The following is a 12500-nucleotide window of genomic DNA, read 5'->3' as shown; positions in this document are numbered from 1 at the left end:
CTCCACATTGACTCTGCACCGGTACCCCCTGTATATAGCCTCCACATTGACTCTGTACCGGTACCCCCTGTATATAGCCTCCACATTGACTCTGTACCGGTACCCCCTGTATATAGCCTCCACATTGACTCTGTACCGGTACACCCTGTATATAGCCTCCACATTGACTCTGTACCGGTACCCCCTGTATATAGCCTCCACATTGACTCTGTACCAATACCCCCTGTATATAGCCTCCACATTGACTCTGTACCGGTACCCCCCTGTATATAGCCTCCACATTGACTCTGTACCGGTACCCCCTGTATATAGCCTCCACATTGACTCTGTACCGGTACCCCCTGTATATAGCCTCCACATTGACTGTGTACCGGTACCCCCTGTATATAGCCTCCACATTGACTCTGTACCGGTACCCCCTGTATATAGCCTCCACATTGACTCTGTACCGGTACCCCCTGTATATAGCCTCCACATTGACTCTGTACCGGTACCCCCTGTATATAGCCTCCACATTGACTCTGTACCGGTACACCCTGTATATAGCCTCTCAACTGTTATTTTACTGCTGCTCTTTAATTATTTTTTACTTAACATTTATTTTTATTAAAACTGCATTGTTGGTTAAGGGCTTGTACGTCAGAATTTCACTGTAAGGTGAAAAACCGGTTGTAATATACAAAATACAATTTGATTTGATTTGCAAATATCATGTCCAGTGTGTTTTATGTACCTGCAGTTTGACAGGCTCTGGGAGTTTCATCTGGAGCAGTCCTTTAGGCACCTTCCCTGTCCTCTCCTCTCCTCCAGGCCCCTCCCCTCCTCTTCCTCCCTTAGTGACATCACTCTCGGGCGTGTCCGTGGGCATGTCCGCGGGCGTGTCCCCTCCCTCTGAGAACACGCTGGGTTCTATCAGCTGTAGAATGTTCTTCAGGTCTCCGTTATGGAACACTCCCATGATCAGTAAGGTATAGAACAACTTAATGAGAGGAACGAACAGGAACTCGGTGCTGCCCCCTATAGGATCTCTGACGTGTAGACTCCCCTCGCTCACCGCCTCTGTCAGCATCTCTATGGTCTTGGTCTTCAGGACCTCCAGGGGAAACTCGGGGCTGAACTGGAAGCAGTCGGCTCCGCTGCAGATGAAGGAGGGGGAGGAGAAGTGCATTCTGGGGCGGAGAGAGGTGCTCAGGCCGATCCCTGGCAGGCCGTGCTTCTTGGTCTCATCGGGGAACAGAGTGATGGACTTGGTCTCGTCCGTCATGGGGACGATGTATTCATTGTTCATCATGAGACGAGCCGTTGCATAGGTACTGAGGATAGAAGAAATCGGTTTATTGTCCATTTGGTTAGAACAGGAATGAATCCTCTGCCTTTTTTTCCCCCAGACTATGAGAAGAACCCCTGGATGTAGAGCATGTTGTGGTGGTTAAGTGCCTTGCTCAAGGGCACAATGGTAGACCTGACACCAGCAGCCTGTAGCCAGTTCAGTCTCCATTTTTTCATCAACCGGGACTTAATAAGGATCTCTACAGATCGGTGCCTTCCCCCACCGGACGGTGGAGCTAACGTAGGCTAATGTGATTAGCATGAGGTTGAGCTAACATAGGCTAATGTGATTAGCATGAGGTTGAGCTAACGTAGGCTAATGTGATTAGCATGAGGTTGAGCTAACGTAGGCTAATGTGATTAGCATGAGGTTGAGCTAACGTAGGCTAATGCGATTAGCATGAGGTTGAGCTAACGTAGGCTAATGTGATTAGCATGAGGTTGAGCTAACATAGGCTAATGCGATTAGCATGAGGTTGAGCTAACATAGGCTAATGTGATTAGCATGAGGTTGAGCTAACATAGGCTAATGCGATTAGCATGAGGTTGTAAGTAACAAGAACATTTCCCAGGACATAGACATATCTGATATGGGTAGAAAGATTAAATTCTTGTTAATCTAACTGCACTGTCCAATTTACATTAGCTATTACAGGGAAATGATACCATGCTATTGTTTGAGTAGAGTGCACAGTTATGAACAATAAAAGTTATTAATAAACCAATTAGCTACATTTGGGCAGTCTTGATACAGAATTTTGAACAGAAATGCAATGGTTCATTGGATCAGTCTAAAACTTTGCACATACACTGCTGCCATCTAGTAGCCAACATCTAAATTGCATCTGGGCTGGAATAATGCATTATGGCCTTTCTCTTGCATTTCAGAGATGATGGTACAAAACAAATAGAACGGTTGTTTCTTTCTTTGTATTATGTTTTACCAGATCTAATGTGTTATATTATCCTACATTCATTTCACATTTCCAAAAACGTTTAAGTGTTTCCTTTCAAACGGTTCCAAGAATATGCATATCCTTGCTTCAGGTCCTGAGCTACAGGCAGTTAGATATGGGTATGTCATTTTAGGCAAAAACTGAAAAACTAGCAACATTCCGGTTCCTGGCCCAACTCTCTAACCTGTGGGCTAGCTACCTGAGGTGGATGTCTATGAGCAGGTCGTAGTATCCAGTCCTGAGGAGACCAGGCATGTACTTGTTCTCTATGGCGTAGAGCAGCTGTGCCTCGTCGGCGTGGGAGCAGAGGGCGTGGGCCACACGGTTGTTCCCCAGAGCGCACACAGCAGAGTACAACCTCAGAGTATGGTAGTGGAACTTCAACAGATCCTTCTGCTCAGTCAACTCCAGGATATCAACTGACCTGGGGAGGAGGAAGAGGAGGAGAGAGGAGGAAGAGGAGGAGAGGGGGAGGAGGATCAGGAGGGGAAGAAAGATGACAAGGGGAGGAGGAAGAGGAGGAAGATGACAAGGGGGAGGAAGAGGAGGAAAAGGAGGAGGAATATGAGGAGGAGGAAGAGTAGGGGGAGGAGGATGACAAGGGGGAGGTGGAGGAGGAAGAGGAGAAGGAGGAGGAGGAAGAGGGGGAGAGGTAGAGGAGGAGGAGAGGTAGAGGAGGAGGAGGGGGAGGAAGAGAGAGGTAGAGGAAGAGGGGGAGGGGGAGAGGTAGAGGAGGCGGAGGAGGGGGAGGAGGAGAGAGGTAGAGGAGGAGGGGAGAATGAGGGGGCGCAGTAGAGGAAGAGGAGGAGGAGGAGGAGGAGGGGGTCGGTAGAGTAGGATGAGGGGGTCGGTAGAGGAGGAGGAGGATGAAGTGGAGGAGTGAGACACAGAAGGTTAAACTGACATACACCTTAGTGAGGAACTTCCTGATTGCAACAACATTTTATTGCTTCTCATACATTACGTTCTGCTATCGTTCACCTTTTCTGTTATCGTTCCCTTTTTCTGCTATCGTTCCACTTTTCTGCTATCGTTCCCCTTTTCTGCTATCGTTCACCTTTTCTGCTATCGTTCCCCTTCTCTGCTATCGTTCACCTTTTCTGCTATCGTTCCCTTTTTCTGCTATCGTTCCACTTTTCTGCTATCGTTCACCTTCTCTGCTATCGTTCCCCTTCTCTGCTATCGTTCCCCTTCTCTGCTATCGTTCACCTTCTCTGCTATCATTCACCTTTTCTGCTATCGTTCACCTTCTCTGCTATCGTTCCCCTTTTCTGCTATCGTTCCTCTTCTCTGCTATCGTTCCCCTTCTCTGCCATCGTTCCCCTTCTCTGCTATCGTTCACCTTCTCTGCTATCGTTCACCTTCTCTGCTATTGTTCCCCTTTCTGCTATCGTTCCCCTTCTCTGCCATCGTTCCCCTTCTCTGCTATCGTTCACCTTCTCTGCTATCGTTCCCCTTTTCTGCTATCGTTCCTCTTCTCTGCTATCGTTCCCCTTCTCTGCCATCGTTCCCCTTCTCTGCTATCGTTCACCTTCTCTGCTATCGTTCACCTTCTCTGCTATCGTTCCCCTTCTCTGCTATCGTTCCCCTGTTCTGCTATCGTTCCCCTTTTCTGCTATCGTTCCCCTTCTCTGCTATTGTTCCCCTTCTCTGCTATTGTTCCCCTGTTCTGCTATCGTTCCCCTTCTCTGCTATCGTTCCCCTGTTCTGCTATCGTTCCCCTTTTCTGCTATCGTTCCCCTGTTCTGCTATCGTTCCCCTGTTCTGCTATCGTTCCCTTTTTCTGCTATCGTTCCCCTTCTCTGCTATCGTTCCCGTTCTCTGCTATTGTTCCCCTTTCTGCTATCGTTCACCTTTCTGCTATCGTTAACCGCTGCACTAATTTCTAATAAGACATTTTAAAATCTATAATCTATAATCTATAGGTAGTTAAATTGACAGATATTGTTGTACTATATTTAAAGCCCTTCCTCACTCCTGACGAGTGGGACAGGGCAGGGTCATCACCTGTTCTCCTCAGGTATATGCAGGGACATGAACTGGAGCGGTTCAGAGCAGGTGACCAGCCAGCCATGGCGGTCGTTGACCCGGGATACGTCCACCTTGAGGAAGTGGTTGGGTACCCTGCTCCACAGCACCGGGGTCAGGAACTGGACATGCAGCCTGGGAGGACACTGGGGACAGGAGTTCCTCCTCTCACTCTTAAATAGTCCCGCTGACAGGGGCATGACGTTCTAGTAACATAGAAACAGACAGGTTTAGGGTTAGGTTCTGGGAGGTGAGGGGAGGGGATAGGAGTTCCTCCTCTCACTCTTAAACAGTCCAGCTGACAGGGGCATGACGTTCTAGTAACATAGAAACAGACAGGGTTAGGGTTAGGTTCTGGGAGGGGACAGGAGTTCCTTCTCTCACTCTTAAACAGTCCCGCTGACAGGGGCATGATATTCTGATGGAGAAAGTAATGGAGGATTGTGGGTTAGGGACATAATTCACTTCATCACTCTTTCAAAGGTCAAACTACGGCTTTACATAACTGTACCTCCTACAAAAAGTGCCAATCTATTTTCTTGCATGACATTTAAAAAAAAAATCAAACATATAAATAAATACTTGGATTGAAACATACAACAGGCTTTACAGTCCTGGAGCTACTGTAGAGGTCAGAGTCCTGGATATACTGTAGAGGTCAGAGTCCTGGAGCTACTGTAGAGGTCAGAGTCCTGGATATACTGTAGAGGTCAGAGTCCTGGATATACTGTAGAGGTCAGAGTCCTGGAGCTACTGTAGAGATCAGAGTCCTGGATCTACTGTAGAGGTCAGAGTCCTGGAGCTACTGTAGAGGTCAGAGTCCTGGATATACTGTAGAGATCAGAGTCCTGGAGCTACTGTAGAGATCAGAGTCCTGGAGCTACTGTAGAGGTCAGAGTCCTGGATATACTGTAGAGGTCAGAGTCCTGGAGCTACTGTAGAGATCAGAGTCCTGGAGCTACTGTAGAGGTCAGAGTCCTGGATATACTGTAGAGGTCAGAGTCCTGGAGCTACTGTAGAGATCAGAGTCCTGGAGCTACTGTAGAGGTCAGAGTCCTGGATCTACTGTAGAGATCAGAGTCCTGGAGCTACTGTAGAGATCAGAGTCCTGGAGCTAATGTAGAGGCCAGAGTCATGGATCTACTGTAGAGGTCAGAGTCCTGGATCTACTGTAGAGGTCAGAGTCCTGGAGCTACTGTAGAGATCAGAGTCCTGGATCTACTGTAGAGATCAGAGTCCTGGAGCTACTGTAGAGGTCAGAGTCCTGGAGCTACTGTAGAGGTCAGAGTCCTGGAGCTACTGTAGAGATCAGAGTCCTGGATCTACTGTAGAGATCAGAGTCCTGGAGCTACTGTAGAGGTCAGAGTCCTGGAGCTACTGTAGAGGTCAGAGTCCTGGATCTACTGTAGAGGCCAGAGTCCTGGATCTACTGTAGAGGTCAGAGTCCTGGAGCTACTGTAGAGGTCAGAGTCCTGGAGCTACTGTAGAGGTCAGAGTCCTGGAGCTACTGTAGGGGTCAGAGTCCTGGAGCTACTGTAGAGGTCAGAGTCCTGGAGCTACTGTAGAGGTCAGAGTCCTGGAGCTACTGTAGAGGTCAGAGTCCTGGAGCTACTGTAGAGATCAGAGTCCTGGAGCTACTGTAGAGGTCAGAGTCCTGGAGCTACTGTAGAGATCAGAGTCCTGGAGCTACAGCTACTGTAGAGGTCAGAGTCCTGGAGCTAGATGTAGAGGTCAGAGTCCTGGAGCTACTGTAGAGGTCAGAGTCCTGGAGCTACCGTAGTGGTCTGTAGAGTCCCACAGAGACAGTAGCTTTGTGGGTGACGTTCCCTTAGTGTGTGGTTTTAAGAAGAACCTGATCTGATGCAGAGACAGGTACGTGAAGTACACCGAGGTCTCATCAGTGGTGCACCGACCAAAGAAAGCCATTCAGAGGCCTACATAGACAGACAAACCTCATAACCTTCCAAAGCCAGTGGAGAGAGACAGCTCCACGTTGACTTTTCCCAGGTAGCGCATATCTGAGCCCTATGTGTAGACGCCCACTCTCCATCCTGTCAGTACAGAGCAGTAATAGTGTGTCCTGTTCCTCCCTCAAACTCACCTTAATACGTCCTAGTTCAAACTGAAAGATGCTGGGGCTGGTGGCCTGAGCGAACACAGCAGGGAACAGCTTGGTACTGGGCTCCACCTGCAGAGAGAGAACACAGAGACACAGCTATTAAAACACAGGACATGGATAAATCACACCCTATTCCCTATCTAGAACATTACTGTTGACCAGAACCATATTCCCTATATAGAACACTACTTTAGACCAGAGCCCTATTCCCTATATAGAACACTACTGTTGACCAGGGCCCTATTCCCTATATAGTACACTACTGTTGACCAGGGACCTATTCCCTATATAGAACACTACTGTTGACCAGAGCCCTATTCCCTATATAGAACACTACTGTTGACCAGAGCCCTATTCCCTATATAGAACACTACTGTTGACCAGAGCCCTATTCCCTATATAGAACACTACTGTTGACCAGGGACCTATTCCCTATATAGAACACTACTGTTGACCAGAGCCCTATTCCCTATATAGAACACTACTGTTGACCAGGGCCCTATTCCCTATATAGAACACTACTGTTGACCAGGGCCCTATTCCCTATATAGAACACTACTGGTGACCAGAGCCCTATTCCCTATATAGTACACTACTGTTGACCAGAGCCCTATTCCCTATATAGAACACTACTGTTGACCAGAGCCCTATTCCCTATATAGAACACTACTGTTGACCAGGGACCTATTCCCTATATAGTACACTACTGTTGACCAGGGACCTATTCCCTATATAGAACACTACTGTTGACCAGAGCCCTATTCCCTATATAGAACACTACTGTTGACCAGGGCCCTATTCCCTATATAGTACACTACTGTTGACCAGAGCCCTATTCCCTATATAGAACACTACTGTTGACCAGAGCCCTATTCCCTATATAGAACACTACTGTTGACCAGGGCCCTATTCCCTATATAGAACACTACTGTTGACCAGAGCCCTATTCCCTATATAGAACACTACTGTCGACCAGAGCCCTATTCCCTATATAGAACACTACTTTAGACCAGAGCCCTATTCCCTATATAGAACATTACTGTTGACCAGAGCCCTATTCCCTATATAGTACACTACTGTTGACCAGGGACCTATTCCCTATATAGTACACTACTGTTGACCAGAGCCCTATTCCCTATATAGAACACTACTGTTGACCAGAGCCCTATTCCCTATATAGTACACTACTGTTGACCAGGGACCTATTCCCTATATAGTACACTACTGTTGACCAGAGCACTATTCCCTATATAGTACACTACTGTTGACCAGAGCCCTATTCCCTATATAGAACACTACTGTTGACCAGGGCCCTATTCCCTATATAGAACACTACTGTTAACCAGAGCCCTATTCCCTATATAGTACACTACTGTTGACCAGAGCCCTATTCCCTATATAGAACACTACTGTTGACCAGGGCCCAATGTCAGAATAATAGTAGAGAGAATAATTTCTTTCAGATTTGATTTCTTTCATCACATTCCCAGTGGGTCAGAAGTATACATGCACTCAATTGGTATTTGGTAGCATTGCCCTTAAATTGGTTAACTTTGGTCAAATGTTTCAGGTAGCCTTCCACAAGCTTCCCACAATAAGTTGGGTGAATTTTGGCCCATTCCCCCTGACAGAGCTGGTGTAACTGAATCAGGTTTGTCGGCCTCCTTGCTCGCACACACTTTTTCAGTTCTGCTCACAAATGTTTTATAGGATTGAGATCAGAGCTTTGTGATGGCCACTCCAATACCTTGACTTTGTTGTCCTTAAGCCATTTTTCCACAACTTTGGAAGTATGCTTGGGGTCATTGTCCATTTGGAAGACCCATTTGCAGCAAAGCTTTAACTTCCTGACTGATGTCTTGAGATGTTGCTTCAATATATCCACATAATTTTCCTACCTCATGATGCCATCTATTTTGTGAAGTGCACCAGTCCCTCATGCAGTAAAGCACCCCCACAACATGATGCTGCCACCCCCTTGCTTCACGGTTGGGATGGTGTTTTTCAGCTTGCAAGCCTCCCCCTTTTTCTTCCAAACGTAACGATGATCATTATGGCCAAACAGTTATATTTCTGTTTCATCAGACCAGAGGACATTTCTCCATAAAAGTACGATCTTTGTCCCCATGTGCAGTTGCAAAACGTAGTCTGGCTTTTTATAGGACTAATTTTACTGTGGACATAGATACTTTTGTTCCTGTTTCCTCCAGCATCTTCACAATGTCCTTTTTCTGTTGCTCTGGGATTGATTTGCACTTTTCGCACCAAAGTACGTTCATTTCTTGGAGACAGAATGCGTCTCCTCCCTGAGTGGTATGACGACTGCGTGGTCCCATGGTGTTTATACTTGCATACTATTGTTTGTGCAGATGAACGTGGTACCTTCAGACGTTTGGAAATTGCTCCCAAGGATGAACCAGACTTGGAGGTCTACAGTATTTTTTCTGAGTTCTTGGCTGATTTCTTTTGATTTTCCTATGATGTCAAGCAAAGAGGCACTGAGTTTGAAGGTAGGCCTTGAAACACATTCACAGTACACCTCCTATTGACTTAAATGATGCCAATTAGCTTATCAGAAGCTTCTAAAGCCATGACATCGTCTTCTGGAATTTTCCAAGCTGTTTAAAGGCACAGTCAACTTAGTGTATGTAAACTTTTGACCCACTGGAATTGTGATACAGTGAATTATAAGTGAAATCATCTGTCTGTAAACAATTGTTAGTTATAGTTTGTTAACAAGAAATTTGTGGAGTGGTTGAAAAACAAGTTTTAATGACTCCAACCTAAGTGTATGTAAACTAGTTTTAATGACTCCAACCTAAGTGTATGTAAACTTGCGACTTCAACTGTATCTCTACATGGTCAGTATTGTCAACACGTATCTGTACAGTCGTGGCCAAAAGTTTTGAGAATGACACAAATATACATTTTCTCAAAGTCTGCTGCCTCAGTTTGTATGATGGCAATTTGCATATACTCCAGAATGTTATGAAGAGTGATCAGATGAATTACAATTAATTTCAAAGTCACTGTTTGCCATGCAAATGAACTGAATCCCCCCAAAACATTTCCACTGCATTTTAGCCCTGCCACAAAAGGACCAGCTGACATCATGTCAGTGATTCTCTCGTTAACACAGGTGTGAGTGCTGATGAGGACAAGGCTAGAGATCACTCTGTCAAGCTGATTGAGTTTGAATAACAGACTGGAAGCTACAAAAGGAGGGTGGTGCTTGGAATCGGGGCACCACCAGTACAGAGCTTGCTCAGGAATGGCAGCAGGAAGGTGTGAGTGCATCTGCACGCACAGTGAGGCGAAGACATTTGGAGGATGGCCTGGTGTCAAGAAGGGCAGCAAAGAAGAAGCCTCTTCTCTCCAGGAAAAACATCAGGGACAGACTGATATTCTGCAAAAGGTACAGGCATTGGACTGCTGAGGACTGGGGTAAAGTCGTTTTCTCTGATGAATCTCCTTTCCGATTGTTTGGGGCATCCGGTAAAAAGCTTGTCCGGAGAAGACAAGGTGAGCGCCACCATCAGTCCTGTGTCATGCCAACAGTACAGCATCCTGAGACCATTCATGTGTTGGGTCGCTTCTCAGCCAAGGGAGTGGGCTCACTCACAATTTTGCCTAAGAACACAGCCATGAATAATGAATGGTACCAACACATCCTCCGAGAGCAACTTCTCCCAACCATCCAGGAACAGTTTGGTGACTAACAATGCCTTTTCCAGCACGATGGAGCACCTTGCCATAAGGCAAGTGTAAGTGACTCTGGATCAGACCGTCTGCTAAATGACTCACTGACTGTAAGTGACTCTGGATCAGAGCGTCTGCTAAATGACTCACTAACTGTAAGTGACTCTGGATCAGACCGTCTGCTAAATGACTCACTGACTGTAAGTGACTCTGGATCAGACCGTCTGCTAAATGACTCACTGACTGTAAGTGACTCTGGATCAGAGCGTCTGCTAAATGACTCACTAACTGTAAGTGACTCTGGATCAGAGCGTCTGCTAAATGACTCACTGGCTGTAAGTGACTCTGGATCAGAGCGTCTGCTAAATGACTCACTGACTGTAAGTGACTCTGGATCAGACTGTCTGCTAAATGACTCACTAACTGTAAGTGACTCTGGATCAGAGCGTCTGCTAAATGACTCACTGGCTGTAAGTGACTCTGGATCAGAGCGTCTGCTAAATGACTCACTAACTGTAAGTGACTCTGGATCAGAGCGTCTGCTAAATGACTCACTGACTATCATGTCAATGTAGCAATAGGAGGTTGACAGCGCTGTGTCTCCACCTGGTAGTACGTGCTGAGCTCCTTCCCGTTGGCAGTGAAGGTTAGCAGTCCGTTAACTGTGTCCACCAGACATCCAATCTCCAGACCGTTGTTGTTCCGACCCTGACCAGGACTCGTACTCTCTCCAGCCCACACCATGTAGCAGTTACTACGCTTGATGCTATAGACAGAGACAGAGACAGTAGTTACTACGCTTGATGCTATAGACAGAGACAGAGACAGTAGTTACTACGCTTGATGCTATAGACAGAGACAGAGACAGCAGTTACTACGCCTGATGCTATAGACAGAGACAGAGACAGCAGTTACTACGCCTGATGCTATAGACAGAGACAGAGACAGTAGTTACTACGCTTGATGCTATAGACAGAGACAGTAGTTACTACGCTTGATGCTATAGACAGAGACAGAGACAGTAGTTACTACGCTTGATGCTATAGACAGAGACAGAGACAGTAGTTACTACGCTTGATGCTATAGACAGAGACAGTAGTTACTACGCCTGATGCTATAGACAGAGACAGAGACAGTAGTTACTACGCTTGATGCTATAGACAGAGACAGTAGTTACTACGCTTGATGCTATAGACAGAGACAGAGACAGTAGTTACTACGCTTGATGCTATAGACAGAGACAGAGACAGTAGTTACTACGCTTGATGCTATAGACAGAGACAGAGACAGTAGTTACTATGCTTGATGCTATAGACAGAGACAGAGACAGTAGTTACTACACTTGATGCTATAGACAGAGACAGAGACAGTAGTTACTACGCTTGATGCTATAGACAGAGACAGAGACACTTCACAATCATCGTTTTACAGTACAACCACAACCATAAAAGAAGAAACATTTGATATGTGAAATTCAAAATATTTAAACCACATAAGAAGCATAGTATGAGTAATGAGTAATGAGTAATGAGTAATGAGTAATGAGTATGACTAGCAGGATATTTGAGTATCAGTTCTGATTGAGTCTGAACACAGGACCGTGTGTGTGTGTGTGTGTGTGACGTGGGTGCGTGCGTGACGTGGGTGCGTGCGTGCATGTGTCCTCAGCTTGACCCCAGGAACCCCCAGATATCTGACCTCTCGTGAACTTTGCCCTTCTCGTCTCCCAGGGTTACGGTGACAGTGCGGACCTTTTGGAGGTCGAAGGCCATGTCGTACTGGTGGAAGTCAGAGGTCACCCAGCCAACCCACACACTGCTGGGCTCCTGACCTGGGAAGATCCTCACTGAGTAGTAGTACTGGGGAGAGACCATGGACATATAGGGTTATATTAGGTTATAAAGGGTAATAAAGGGTTATATAAGGTTATATAAGGTTACATGGGGTTATAAAGGGTTATATAGGGTTATATAAAGCTATATAGGGTTATATAAGGTTATATAGGGTTATAAAGGGTTATATTGGCCAGGCCGCAATTGTAAATGAGAACTTGTTCTCAACTAGCCTACCTGGTTAAATAAAGGTGTTCTCAACTGGCCTACCTGGTTAAATAAAGGTGTTCTCAACTGGCCTACCTGGTTAAATAAAGGTGTTCTCAACTGGCCTACCTGGTTAAATAAAGGTGTTCTCAACTGGCCTACCTGGTTAAATAAAGGTGTTCTCAACTAGCCTACCTGGTTAAATAAAGGTGTTCTCAACTGGCCTACCTGGTTAAATAAAGGTGTTCTCAACTAGCCTACCTGGTTAAATAAAGGTGTTCTCAACTAGCCTACCTGGTTAAATAAAGGTGTTCTCAACTGGCCTACCTG

At 46.1% G+C, this 12500-nt stretch overlaps 1 protein-coding gene across 1 annotated transcript in view; it reads right to left on the bottom strand.

Moving 5' to 3' along the window:
• Positions 1 to 12500, bottom strand: part of LOC139411176 (ryanodine receptor 2-like) — a 338127-nt gene that overhangs the window by 202148 nt on the left and 123479 nt on the right. The window contains exons 30-35 of the mRNA XM_071157129.1: positions 11830 to 11990; positions 10738 to 10897; positions 6415 to 6501; positions 4293 to 4519; positions 2485 to 2709; positions 734 to 1313 (exon numbers count right to left, since the gene is read on the bottom strand). Coding sequence (XP_071013230.1) covers positions 734 to 1313; positions 2485 to 2709; positions 4293 to 4519; positions 6415 to 6501; positions 10738 to 10897; positions 11830 to 11990 — 1440 coding nt within the window. The remainder of the gene's footprint in view (positions 1 to 733; positions 1314 to 2484; positions 2710 to 4292; positions 4520 to 6414; positions 6502 to 10737; positions 10898 to 11829; positions 11991 to 12500) is intronic.

This window comes from Oncorhynchus clarkii, chromosome 1 (assembly GCF_045791955.1).
Source record: "Oncorhynchus clarkii lewisi isolate Uvic-CL-2024 chromosome 1, UVic_Ocla_1.0, whole genome shotgun sequence".
Taxonomy (NCBI): domain Eukaryota; kingdom Metazoa; phylum Chordata; class Actinopteri; order Salmoniformes; family Salmonidae; genus Oncorhynchus; species Oncorhynchus clarkii.
The sequence above is the reverse complement of the archived record's forward strand: the minus strand, read 5'-3'. Positions and strand labels throughout refer to the sequence as shown.